This window comes from Adiantum capillus-veneris, chromosome 16 (assembly GCF_014529385.1).
Source record: "Adiantum capillus-veneris isolate H3 chromosome 16, ASM1452938v2, whole genome shotgun sequence".
Lineage (NCBI taxonomy): Eukaryota > Viridiplantae > Streptophyta > Polypodiopsida > Polypodiales > Pteridaceae > Adiantum > Adiantum capillus-veneris.
In genome coordinates this window covers 26,743,407-26,757,288 of record NC_140946.1, presented here as the reverse complement: position 1 = coordinate 26,757,288, position 13,882 = coordinate 26,743,407, and the positions used below count along the sequence as shown (strand labels likewise).

The 13,882-nt window shown below is 49.6% G+C and overlaps 1 protein-coding gene across 1 annotated transcript in view; it reads right to left on the bottom strand.

The window, feature by feature from the left end:
- LOC147438756 (uncharacterized) overlaps positions 1-8,265 on the bottom strand; it is a 66,901-nt gene extending 58,636 nt beyond the window's left edge. Inside the window, exon 1 of the mRNA XM_086484736.1 lies at positions 7,721-8,265. Within this exon, the coding sequence (XP_086340862.1) occupies positions 7,721-8,155 (435 nt within the window). The 5' untranslated portion in view covers positions 8,156-8,265. The remainder of the gene's footprint in view (positions 1-7,720) is intronic.
- Positions 8,266-13,882: the final 5,617 nt, after the last annotated feature.

Sequence of the window (13,882 nt, the reverse complement as noted above, 5' to 3'; positions counted from 1 at the left end):
CCCAAGCCTTGGCGCCCCTTTCGGTATTTCTTTATATTGCATCAACTCAGTACAAGCCGGTACTCCAGACTGTGCACCTTCTCCAAGAAGCATGCCAGAGAATGAGCCCTAACCTCATATCTAAAGGCCCTTGGCCTGAAAAGCAATTATACATGAAAAGCCTTCAAACTCAAAAGCATTTGGTCCATCCGTACGGCCTGCCACATCAGCATTGTTAGCGTGATTTTTGGAGCGTCCGTACTGTTGCCACATCATCAGCTACATGTGTGTGGGTCCTGCATTATTTTATTCCTTTATGTCACTTGGGCCCCATTGGACAGGGTCCCATAAGTTGGTAGGACTTCTTCTTCTGTTACTTGTTCTTCTTAGGGTTTAGGCCCCTCGGCCGTGATCTGAAGGTTGGCTCTGCTCTTCATTGACTTGACACATCAGCAATTTGTGACATCTGCTTCAGATTTCAGCCATAAACACCTACTGTTTTCTCTATTTACAGCCCATCAGGGGCAGTCATGTTGATTCACCACCATCTCCAGACCCTCTGCACCGCTCCAGACCTTGCTGGGAGCATACGAGCACGCTTAAATTTGTTGGACAGCAGCGTTTTCATCACCTCGCAGTTGCGTTTTTGGGTGGACAGCAGCCACTTGGCTTGTGTTTTTCACAGAGGATGAGGTTACCTCCTGCCAGTACACGGTATCTTCAACATCAGCTTGATGATCTACAGGCGTACAATCCTTGGGAGATCCATTCATTCCAGCCATCATTCAGCGGTTGCGCACTCCAGAGGGGGTGGTGACTTGTGAATTGCTATGGATACACCTATGCACTAATCAGAGGAGTTCACACGAGATATGGCCATGCTCATGGCATATGGGATCACGACATTCCCAGAGAAGACACCACCATCTTGGGTGGACAGACACTTACCACTTGACCTCGACACGTCGGATCACTTGCTTACAGTGTACACAGGAGCATCTACATGGACTTAGGGAGAGGATCTTGGATCTCTTCTTGGACAAGTTCATCGCTTGGATCTATAGATTGGAGTGGGACTTCAGTTCTTTAGAATCTCTTGAGTTGTTTACCCGCAAGATGCGGGAGAGGGGATCAAGAATCATTACGCAACTACATCCACAGTCACCCAGAGCTTGGCTTGGATGGTGGTGCTGTTGCTCTTCTACACTCCTGATCATTTGAATTGCTACCTTCAGAGTTTCTTACACTCACTCTCAGTAACCTTACAGCAGACTTATCCCCCGACCTGGGCAGTAGGTCACTCCCAGCTCATTTACATTGAGAGCCGCATCGAGATGCGGTTTAGTGGCGTTGTTCGTGTGGATTTTGTTTTGGTTTGATGCCGGAGGATTGGAGGCAAGAGGTACAGGCAAGACAGCGCAGACATCTTGGTCTGGCCTTTCCTCTTGTCGGAGGATCTTCACAGCACAGATTGTTCAGTTTGGCTTCCCTACTTCTACAGGATGATCACGATGCAGACAACTTAGTCTAACCACAGCTCTTCTCAGAGGCCCTTCACAGTGCAAACTGTTGAGTCTGGCTTTCCCCTCATCTTGGATTACCCTACCTATTGAGAGGACACCGTCTAGTGGTGGTCCGTGCGGTCTATCTGTGACTGCTGCAGCTTACGGTAGCTTCTACAGTGCAGACTGTTTAGTCTGGCTTTCCTTGATTCAGAGGACGTTTACGGAGCAGATTGCTACATCTAGCCTTCCTGGAGTTTATCACACGTTAGCCACTAGGCCACCTTGGGTTGAAGGTTCATGCATTGACAGGCTTCCGCTCATTCTCATGACGGTTCTTGGGCTTCCCCATTTTCTCTAGGCAGTTTGACTACAGACACCACAAATCCTAATGGGCAGGACACTTGCAAGTCTATTGGCACTTCTTTTACGACAAGAAGTTTTTTTCACACTCAGTTCGGGACGTTCGCAGTATCTTCACCCTCAATCGACGAAGTACAACAGTTTACTACACTGCTCATGACGGCACTTTACCATGGAGATCTCTCGACGGTTCGTGACAACACTCTCAGAGTTCGCCGAGTATTGTCTTTCAGTGGAGATCAAAGCAAACATCTTTATCATTTGCCTCACATCTTTGGCTTCATGCGGTTTCTTCAGAATCCGATGTTGAGAGGGGGAGTGACTTGAACCACTCTGCTGCTTCACAGGTCTAGGGCATGTATGTACGGCTAGTGTGCCTCTGGGCTGGCCACCCTTTGCATATGTATATAGGGACCGCTTCTGGGCCAGCCATCCACCTTGTCCGGGTGCCCTCATATATCTCTCTTTTCTTGTTGGTCGTGGGGGATTTTATCTGGCATTGCCCTACCTCCCTTTGGGCAAAAGCAACTTGAGCGCCCCCACTTGTAGTAGATGAGCCAGCGCTACAGCAAGGAGACTTTGTCGCGATAGAACCACAATTGATCGCACGACAAGTTGAGGTTGCTTTCCATACTCGGAGCGACAGGTAATTGGTTGTGCATGAGATCTACGCTTCTTTGCCATCATGTTTGTGTTTTTTTTGCAGGCATTCCAACACGGAGAAGGAGCAAGGAGGCTTCGGCCTACGCTCGAGGATTCCGGAAATGGAATCCGGGACGGTTTGCAGAGCTTCGACGCTCTGAGTACAAACCGGAAGGAATCCAGATTAAAAGCTAGTCTCTCACGTTCCCGTATGGGAAGGAAACGACCATCAAGGCTCATATCTAGAACAGACAGGTTTTCTCGGGTTCTTGTGCGTGTAAAAATCTCTCCCCATAATGAAGATTCTTTTTAAGGGGGGGCTAGTCCCCAATACTATATCAATCTTCTCCCTTCTCTCTTTTGGTCAATATTCTATTTAGTTTCTGCTAGTTAATTGCTCATGCACGCTCCCGATTGTGATAGTGGTATCAGATCTCGATGGTCTCTCTTTATCTGCAAAGGAGGACGATTCTGAGAAGGGACGGGAAGAACCATGACGAGTCAAGGGAGAACCCCTAAAGAAGAACTTTAGCAAGTATGAATTCGACTTGCAGGATTGCAATAGCTTCTCACGTTGCCAACTGTTCAGAAGGTTTTGGACAGACTCAAGAAACCGCAAGGAAGAGATGCTAATAGGTGTAAAGAAAACACTTTTGGTGATAACGACCCACAGGAGGAAACGCAAAAGAGGTGCCGCAGTGCACAAGGGATCTTTGGATGGGAACAAACAGCCTACAAAGAGCAAAGGCCACAACAAAGAACTCTCTCTACTGACTAAAAGTAAAGATGTTTCTATCTCTTCCATGTCATACACTCCCGGCTATACTACCTCTATTTCCCATACACTATCTAAAACCTCTTCTAATAGAAAAACGCCTACTACTCCCTTACATAACACTAATGAGAAGCACAAGTTCAAAAAGGACAACCGCAAGAGTCACGACAAGGTGCGAGTTTTCAAATCTGGTAACAAGGACGTCAATATCTCCAAAGCAATGTCTTTTATCAAACAGTTTGAAGTTGCTTTTGCAAATGGAAACTTCACCGCAAAATCCAAGTTGCGTCATGATGGGATGTATCTCAAGGAGACAGCAAGTGGTTGGCAAAGATTCTGGAAAGTACCCAAGCAAGAACATGGACTCAGTTCAAAGCTGAATTTTACGAACAATTCCTTCCCTTGGACTTCAAGAAGGACATCCGGAAGGAATGGGACTAGTTCACCCAACAGGAACATGAGAAAGACACGGCCTATGTTGACAAGTATTGGTCAGTCCTCAAATCACCCCTTTCATGAAGGTATCCGACAAGGAAAAGATGCAGAAGTTCAAAGCAAGCCTTCAACCACAGCTTTGAGAGAGCATGAAGGTGTATCCCCATGATACCCTTCGGAGGATGATGGAGTCGACAACAAAGTTACCAAAACGGGAAAGGGGACCTCCGGAACGTTTCCGGAACGCCCCCACACCCCCCCACAAAAGCGGAACGGGAACGGGAGCCGGAACGATAAGCTTAAAATATGCTTAAATTAGGTTGAATTTAACCTATATGTTAGTAGAGAGCCATACACACCCATTAGTCTAAGTAGAATCCTATTTAGGCATGCTTTGCAATGATTCTTCAGTCTTAAGGCTTACACGTGATTGCGCACTACACACAACACATGAATTGAGAACATCCTTTACAAAAGCATCTTGATTCTTCATAGAAAGAACATCAATTCAAAGTTGAATAGAGTCCTGACTCCACACAAAAGCTTGGGGCAAAAAGATGATAGATTATAAAGATGGCTTACAAGGCCAGCCAAGGCGCTACAAAAAGACATGTAGAGGCTAGAGACTAGTCACTAGAGTGTTAAATAACAACTCTTAGAGTCACCAGGTGACATGTCAAGACTCAATACCCGCTCCCACCCGGTTGCAGATCCTTGCCACATTCCCCATACAGTACCAGATCAGCCTAGCGTTTTCAGATTTCAGCCAAATCAGCCAGTGTTTTTGCATTTTAGTATTAGTGCGACTCAGCGGTTGCAGATCCAAGCCACAGTGCCACCACAGCCAGAGTTACTCGGAACACATAACGGGAACGGTGACCCCCGCGGAACGGGGGAACGGCCAAGGGTCCGGAACGGGAACAGCGTGGAACGGGATAAAAAACACCCAAATAATGCAATTTGTAGCTCTACATGTTTGAAATTTGAATACAAGTAGTATTAGAGTCCTTTGACTCTAATTCTCACAAAAAACTCGATTTGAAGACCCCTAGGCCATGAATGATGCGAGAGGGAGAGGGAGAGGGAGAGACTTGAGAGGGAGGGAGAGGAAGAGAGCTTGAGAGAGAGAGAGAGAGAGAGAGAGAGAGAGAGAGGGAGAGACTCAAGAGAGGGAAAGAGCTTGAGAGAGTGAGAGGGGGAGAGCTTGAGACTCGAGAGTCGAGAGAGCTTAAGGCTTAAGCCTTAGACCTTGAGGGCGTGTGGATTTGCTTGAGAAGGGAATGGGTGTGAGGGGGTGCCTTTTGAGTCCTTGCACACTTTAAAAAACACCTAATGTTCACTACAAATTTGCAAAAAACTGTCTATTTCTCCCCATTTTGAGAGTTGGCCGTTCCCGGCCATTCCGGTATCAAGTGGTCACCCAGAACAACAAAACGTTCTGGGGTGTTCCGGCCTTGCAGGGGAGGAGGGAACGGCGTTCCGGCGTTCCAGAGCCTAGGGAACGCGTTCCCCAATAACTATGGCCACAGTAGCAAATCCATAGCAGAACATCTAGCATTTTCAGTTTTCCCCATTTCTTTTGAGTTTGAAGGCTTTTCATGTAAACTACTTTTGGGGCCTAGGGCCTTTAAATATGAGGCCATGGGCTCATTCTTTAGCATGCTTCCTGGAGAAGGTGTAGAGTCTGGAGTACCGGCTTGTACTTTGATGGTGCAATATAAAGAAATACCGAAATGGGCGCCAAGGTTGGGGGCCAATACTCTCTGGGGTGGAATTCCGCCACTCCGTGTTGCGTGTGCTCTCTCTCTCTCAGTTCAGCTGTTATTGAAGTGCTAAAAGTCTATTCACTCTCTTCTTTTCTATTGGCGCGTGTTGCCCGTCTTGTGACACTTGAGCCTTGAAGGCTTTAGGCCCAAGGGATGCGGAGAGACTCGAGAGAGGCTTGAGGGAGAGGCTAGAGCATGTGAGTTGAGTGACGTCGCGACGAGCCTTGAGGCTCGAGGTTGAGAGCTTGAAGGCTTGAGGGAGGAATGAGCCATTATATAGGATAGCCCCCTCCCCAAAACGTTCAAAAACATTACCCCTTAACGGCTTTGTTTTTTCTTTAAACTACAAAAAAAATCAAATTCAAATCTATCGTTCCCGCCAGCCTGCGTTTTGCGTTCCGAGCCCCGTTCCGACTGCCCGTTTCGGCTATGCTTCTAGGGGGAACACCATTCCGTTTCCCGTACCCGTTTCAAGTGCCTTGCTCGGGTGGGAACGCATTCCGAGAACGACAAGGGCCCATTCCGACTATTCCTTGTTACTCTGGTCGGCAATCATTGTTGAAGACCAACACTCCACTGGCACCCCCAGAAGGATGGAACAAAGAAAGTACCATCCAAGACAAAGAGCGGTATATGACGATCATGGCAACCAAGACAAAAAGCGTCCCCCTGAGGACCCTAATCAACCTAAGAAGCCAGAGGGCACCAATAAGCGGCTTAAATATCTTTTACTTGCCCAAGTACAAACCTTCGAGGAAGAAGGAAGATGTTTATATTGTGGAGAGAAAGGACATATGAAGCCCGATTGCCTTGTTCAGCAACAACGGCACGAAAAATCATCTTAGAGAGAAAGAATAAACGAAGAAGGAACCCGCTCTACCCAGCTTCAATTCTATTCTTGATGTACAAGGAAACACGGGAAATGGAGAAAGGGAAGCGTCAGCTTCTAAAGGGCTAGGGATCTCTGGATAACCGGCGAGTATCGGTCCTCTATGATCAGGGAACGATGGACAATTTCATCTCACTTGATATTGCAAAATGCTTGAGCCTAACGTCTGCTCAGCTCGACACTCTGGTCACATCCGGATCCGCATTTGAGGAATTGACCACCAATGCAACTCACGTGCAAGGACCGTTCAATCTTCGAATTGGCGAGTACAAGGACCGTGAATCATTTTTGATGGCACCCATCGAGGGATGTGATATCATCTTGGGTATGCCATGGCACTTCCACATCCAACCGGTCCCACAATATGTGAAAAAGTCCCTTATCTTTGAACATGAAGGCAAGAAAGTTAGTTTGCTTGTTGATGCCGGGGATTGGCTATTCCCTTTGCCGCCTGGAAGGTTCTGGCCATATAATTTACATGCAATCCAATGGTTGGCCAGCCCAAGAAGACAACTAGCCATACAAGAATCCCAAAAATTCTAACCAGTTTGACATGTTCATAGTGTCGTTAGCTTATAATCCACTTTATAATTTAATGAGCTTTTAATTCACGATATGTTTGCTCTCTTAGCACAAGTATACTTCAAGGCCATGGTGATAAAGGCTGGGCAATTTGGCCCATTCAAAGTGACATCTTCATTTAAGACCATACACATGGCCTTGCTCAAAATGGAAATGGAGATGCAAAGTGTGGAGCCCAGGTTGAAGCAACAAAGTCCACCTAATATAGAGCCGTGGGTTCTCTTCCATTGTCAAATGATCAAGCGCCACTCACAAGGGTTTCATCTATGGATTACTTGCCTATTCTCTAGCGGAGACCGCCGAGCTCACTTTGACGTTGAGACTCCCTCTGTAAACATTCAATTGAATGATGCAAACCCCAATCTCACATACATATGATGCCTCATCTACCTCTACTAGAGGAGTAACAGTGACTAGATTCACGTATGTCCAATGGACGAGACCCACCAGGTCAACTTCTTCATCGAACAAAAACTAATGACACCTTAAGGAGACAAGAGGAGCTCGGCAGATACAAACTGATCTTTCTTGCTCTTAAACGGCTGTATGACATCCTATGTTGGTCCTGATTTTCTTACATGTACTCCCACCATATTTTGGGAGCTATCTTGCTCTTAAACAGCTGTATGACATACTATATTGGTCGTGATTTTCTGCCATGTTATACTCCAACCATCTTCCCCTCATGCATTACAAATCTCTCTCTCTCTCTCTCTCTCTCTCTCTCTCTCTCTCTCTCTCTCTCTCTCTCTCTCTGTGGATGCAAGCATAAGTACTCCTTGCTAACCTGGCCAAACCTGTTGCCACATTTCTCAGAATCAGAGCAGAAGACCCATGAATTGCAAAGGCAAGGACCATCACCCGAGCACATGGCCTTGCAGGCATTGCAGCAGTGAACGGAGCTGTTGAAGGTATGGCTGTCACCCGAGCGTGCTACACGGCCCCAAAGTTCAAGATGAGGGGTGCCCCGGCAGCATTGGGAGATGTGGGTTTCGTGGAGGTCGAAGAAGCCGGAGCTGTGGAGAGAAGAGGAAGCTGTGAAGAAGGGGAAGAGGGCGAAATACACAGCCAGGCAGGTGGAGAAGGTGATGGCGGAGAGGACGAGAAAGGGTCGCCAGCCTGCTTCTTGATCTAAGGCATACTTGCTGCTGCTGCTGCGAGGAGCCGCCGCAGTCGCCTCTTCCAATCCCAAAATGGGCGATGGGCGAGCCCTATGCTGCATCTCGGGCTCCGTTCAGAGCTTAGGATCCAGAACCATTAATCCTGCAACAGCAAACGCTGCACCTTTGCTCGACTTTAGATTAAAGTTCCGTACTCGTAAAGGATCGTGCATTCTTTGACAATGATGGTATGGCTCAGATCGGGAAAAATCATTTTGGCAACTGTACCTGTGAGTCGTGACTCGTTACACGACGTCACTTTATACATTTCGGCCAACTGTGACGCCCCAGGAGCTGGGCGCGTCATGGAAAGGTGCATGGTGGGCGCGTTTGCGCTCAAAGGGCCCGGCTCGGACGGGACCGGCTCGGGGCAAGGTGCTTTTGTCTTCAAAGGGGCCTGGCTCGGACGGGACCGGCTCAGGAGGGCCCGGCTCGGACGAGACCGGCTCGGGTCGAGGTGTTGTCTTCAAGGGGTCCTGGCTCGGACGGCACCGGCTCAGGAGGGCCCGGCTCGGACGGGACCAGCTCGGGTCGAGTTGCCTTCAAGGGGGGCCCGGGCTCTGATACCAAGTGTGACGCCCCAGGAGCTGGGCGCGTCATGGAGAGGTGCGTGGTGGGCGCGTTTGCGCTCAAAGGGCCCGGCTCGGACGGGACCGGCTCGGGGCAAGGTGCTTTTGTCTTCAAAGGGGCCTGGCTTGGACGGGACCGGCTCAGGAGGGCCCGGCTCGGACGGGACCGGCTCGGGGCCAGGTGCTTTTGTCTTCAAAGGGGCCTGGCTCGGACGGGACCGGCTCACGAGGGCCCGGCTCGGACGGGACCAGCTCGGGTCGAGGTGTTGTCTTCAAGGGGTCCTGGCTCGGACGGCACCGGCTCGGGTCGAGGTGTTGTCTTCAAGGGGTCCTGGCTCGGACGGCACCGGCTCAGGAGGGCCCAGCTCGGACGGGACCGGCTCGGGTCGAGTTGCCTTCAAGGGGGGCCCGGCTCGGACGGGACCGGCTCGGGCGTGGTTCCGTTCCATGGGTCGACGGCCGTGTTGCGTTTCGCGGGTCTTGCGTTCCGGGTCCCTAGCCCCACATAGCCTCAGGCTCCGCTGCACTCACGGAGGGTCATAGCGTGCCCTGGGGAACCTTGCATGGAGTCCCCACGGTGCACGAGTGCGTGGAGTGAGGCTAGCGTGTCTAGGTGGGGGGTCCCCTCCCGTGGCCGTTTTCGGGAGGCTCATACCCCTTATATACACCCCCGGTTGAAGAGAGTTCGACGTCCTCGTCGAACGTAGCGAAAAGAGAGCTTGGCTATGCATGAGGCCAAGGGACTAAGGGGTGCATATAAGTGCAAAGTGCATGAAAACTGTACCCGAAAATGCAAGTAGATAGGATGCTTTGTTTTTGTACTTTTTGACATAAAGTGTGTGTGTATTTTTGGATTTTTGGCAGAAGGCTGAAAATGTATGCTTTGAATACGCAAGTAGAATTCCCCATACTTGTGTATTCCCCGAATAGGTAACCCGATGTGCGCGGAGCCACCTGCTGCATTGGTCCGCGCGGAGGCTTCTTGAAAGCCGAATGTGAAGGAGAGTCCGTCGCAATGCAGCCCTTGCGATTTTTGCAAGGAAACTTACCGTCATGTTGACGCGTGTTGTAGACTTAGGCTGACACCAGCTTTGGTTTCCAATCGCCGAATCTTGAATCGGGCAAGGTTTCTTGGTTAGATGCAGTGTTCAGGTTGAAGTAGCGTTTGTCGTCATGACACCATGAAGGCTTCGGCTGATCTTCATTCTTCAAACTGATCCCTGTGTGTCCCTGTGTGGACGTCATTTGGAGGGCTAGCTCGGGTGCCCTGTGGTCTCTTGTAGACTTGAGTGGGTCTTCAGCTCAGCATGGGCCACAAAAGTGGCCGGGGCGCGATGAACACAGTTGGGTTGGTCCGTCGCGTTTTTCTCTTTTTGTTTTTGATGTGAAGAGCCCTGTCTGGCTCGCATCTTTCCTTTTTGTTGGAGGTGTGACGGCCCGCGGGTTGGGCGCGTCATGTTGGAGGTGCCCGCCTCGGATCGGGACCGGCTCGGGTCACGGGTGACGGCCCGGGGGTTTGGACGCGTCACGGGGACGGGGACTGACTACCTGGAGCTCTCTTTTACCGAGTTTTGACGACCCGGGAGGTTGGGCCGTCGTGAGTAACGTGCGCGTCAAGGGCACGAGGGTCTGAAGCTCTTTGCCTGGGGCTCTTTTACCAAGTTTTGACGACCCGGGAGGTTGGGCCGTCGTGAGTAACGTGCGCGTCACGGACACGGGGGTCTGGAGCTCTTTTCCTGGAGCTCTGGAACGGGACCTGGAGCTCTGATACCAAGTGTGACGCCCCAGGAGCTGGGCGCGTCATGGAGAGGTGCGTGGTGGGCGCGTTTGCGCTCAAAGGGCCCGGCTCGGACGGGACCGGCTCGGGGCAAGGTGCTTTTGTCTTCAAAGGGGCCTGGCTCAGACGGGACCGGCTTAGGAGGGCCTGGCTCGGACGGGATCGGCTCGGGTCGAGGTGTTGTCTTCAAGGGGTCCTGGCTCGGACGGGATCGGCTCGGGTCGAGGTGTTGTCTTCAAGGGGTCCTGGCTCGGACGGCACCGGCTCAGGAGGGCCCGGCTCGGACGGGACCGGCTCGGGTCAAGGTGTTGTCTTCAAGGGGTCCTGGCTCGGACGGCACCGGCTCAGGAGGGCCCGGCTCGGACGGGACCGGCTCGGGCGTGGTTGCGTTCCATGGGTCGACGGCCGTGTTGCGTTTCGCAGGTCTTGCGTTCCGGGTCCCTAGCCCCACGTAGCTTCAGGCTCCGCCGCACTCACGGAGGGTCATAGCGTGCCCTGGGGAACCTTGCGTGGAGTCCCCACGGTGCACGAGTGCGTGGAGTGAGGCTAGCGTGTCTAGGTGGGGGGTCCCCTCCCGTGGCCGTTTTCGGGAGGCTCATACCCCTTATACCAACCCTCCTCAGGAGTCAGGACTAAAGTAACACCGAGCCTCGAGGCTCCGAGCATAAAGGGGAAGTGGCAGCCATCCACGTTATTTAAAAACTAAACCCGCCGACCACGAATTAAACCTGGTCATATGGAGCGCCTGTGTTTTAATAATAAAACCTTATAAAAACGGACTAAAGTTATAACACGTGTGTGCGGGTGAGAAGGTTAGCCCATGCATATCAATCTCACAACGAGGATCTGAGATTAAATCAGTTTGATGATGAATCCATTTTTTCGTCGATTCTCGAACGTTCGGATTTAATCCGCCTCGCCCACTTTCGGGTCGTCGATCCCCTTACCCCCCCCCCCCCCCCCCCCCCCCCCCCCCGCCCCGCCCCCCCCTTTAATGCTGGGTGTCACTTAGTGTTGAGGGCCACCCCTCGACCCTCATAAGTAAATAACACAGGGTCTAGAATAAAGACTACGCGCGGAAAAGGCGAAGTAGGCTCGGCCGTCCAATTTCAAACGAACGTGTCGTAGTTTACTTTTCTTTGCAGGAGTTTACCTTATTAGGTTTATTTCGTTCCTGGAAGAAAACAAAATGCACCCGCCCATGTGGTTAGTTCATCGCGCTACCATGGCCTAGGTCGTGGATTCGAATCGCAAAAGGATGTTGACCTCGCTTTTTTGTTGGCCGTCGATCATCCTAGAGATGCATGCGTGCTTAGCTTGCCGTCGATCCCATGATGGGGTCTTCATTGAAGACCCGCACTTAGTCATGTGGCCCCTCAACACATCCTAGAGGAGGCTAATGATAGGATCTATCACGTGGGAGAGGGGCAACGATCTCAAGGCAATTGGAGGCTCAAAAAATAACGTGTCGGATTTGCCCACAGATCTCGAATCCTCGCCTATGCCATGGCAACCATCTGCACTAACCACCATGCTCGCATGCGCATCTAGGGTCCAATGGGGAAACAATTGTATATATTGGTAAACTCAAACAACTGGCATTTGTCCAAGTTTACTTGCATGGTCCTAGTTTACTTCACGCCAATCCTATGGCATGCGCCTTCTTGAGATGTGTGCGCTCACTTCACTGTCGTGCATCCCATGACGGGGTCTTCATTAAAGACCCCATCATAGATAGTCGTGAGGGCCAACACCGAAGGCAGTTCGGTTGCCATAAGTATATTAAAAGACAATGAAAGTGACAAGGTATTAGAAAAGCAAAGGGCTAGATCGCATGTGGGCTCCAACCCTGCTATTCTACGTGAAGCAATTGGAGCTTCCGATGAAAAAAAATAAAGAACGTCATCAATGCTGTAGAAGGTGAGAACCATTCCTTAGAGAGATGCTTTGAACAGGAGTTTACTTGAAAGCTGTTCAAGTTATCTGGAAGAGTTATTATCAGTTACGCTATATTGTACCACTATGTCTACTAGTGAGAGTTCATTGCGGCTACCTATAAATAGGGCCCACTAATCCTATTTTGAAGCTATGAGCGGTTAAGCTATGCAAGGCTACCCTATTCATTTTGTATCTTGTACTTGAGAGCGTAGGCGCGCCTAGTGTCAATCGTTGCATCATTTGTATCTTTCAATCAATCATTCTAGAGTTCTAAGTTTGAACCATTGTAATTTGAACTTTATTGTGAATCTGAATACACATTCTTAGTTGTCTCATTCCATGTCTTAGAATCTTAAGTCTTTCATTTCAGTTTACTTCATTTGTTCATTTGATTTGATGTCAATTCATTTGAAGTCTCAATCTATCATCCGATTGTCTGAAGTTTGAATGTGTCATCTGATCATCTGATGTCTAAATCTGTCATCTAAAGTGTGAAATTTCCATTTGATCATCTAAACTTGATGAGTTACGCTTAATCTAAATCTGGAATAGCTGTCAAACGATCCAGCTCATTCCACTTTGGCGACTACGATAGTGAGCTAAAGCTCTTAACAAGAACCAAGGGTCCAGTTAGAACTCATAGTCAATGAATCATTCACAATGCCTATACGACACTTAACACAAGGACGAAGAACTGCCAAAATGTTTATCGAAAATCAAGGTCACATCAGTCTGTTACCATATACATGTGGTAGTGATGTGTGTGAACACACTAGGACCGTCGGGGCATTTTTTCCCTCTTTAGGAGGTTTTTTCCCCCGTGCATTGTATATACGCCTATAACTCTAGGGCTATCTATCTTTCCATTGCACACTAAGTAACACACTCTCTATTGCTGCCTTGAGCTTCCTTCGTCCTCTCCAAGCTGTGTGCGTTTCTCTGCAACCCTAATTCCAACAATTGGTATCGGAGTAGGTTGCGTCCTCCTGGGCTTAGTCGTCAGCTACTCCAGCACACGCCTGCTCACTTTCTCCGATTACAGTGAGGTTTGGCGAGCATTCGCAGGTCGACAAATATTTTGGGACGCCTCGTAGAGCTTAGTCTGCTCAGATTTTTGATTCGGGCTCATTTCGGCCTCCGTCTCCACTACAGGAAGGTCTGCATAGGCAATTTCGTCATTTTGTGCAGAATATTTGTTAGTGTCGTTTTTCGCATAACAGGTGCCTTATGTAGTCTTTTACGGTTTGTGCTATATAGCATGTGTTGTTCCCGCTCCGTTTCTCCTATTTTCGGGCAGTTTTCACATTAGGTGCATCATTTACCATGGCTGACAACAACACAAATGTCTTCAAGATGTTTGCTGATGAGGACAGGTTGGATGGGGACAACTACCCTATGTAGGCTTACATGATGCAACATGTTCTTATCTCAAAGGGCGTTTGGAATATTGTGCAGGGAATTGATGTACGTCCTGGTTCTGAGGATGCAGGCGATGTTGAGGATGT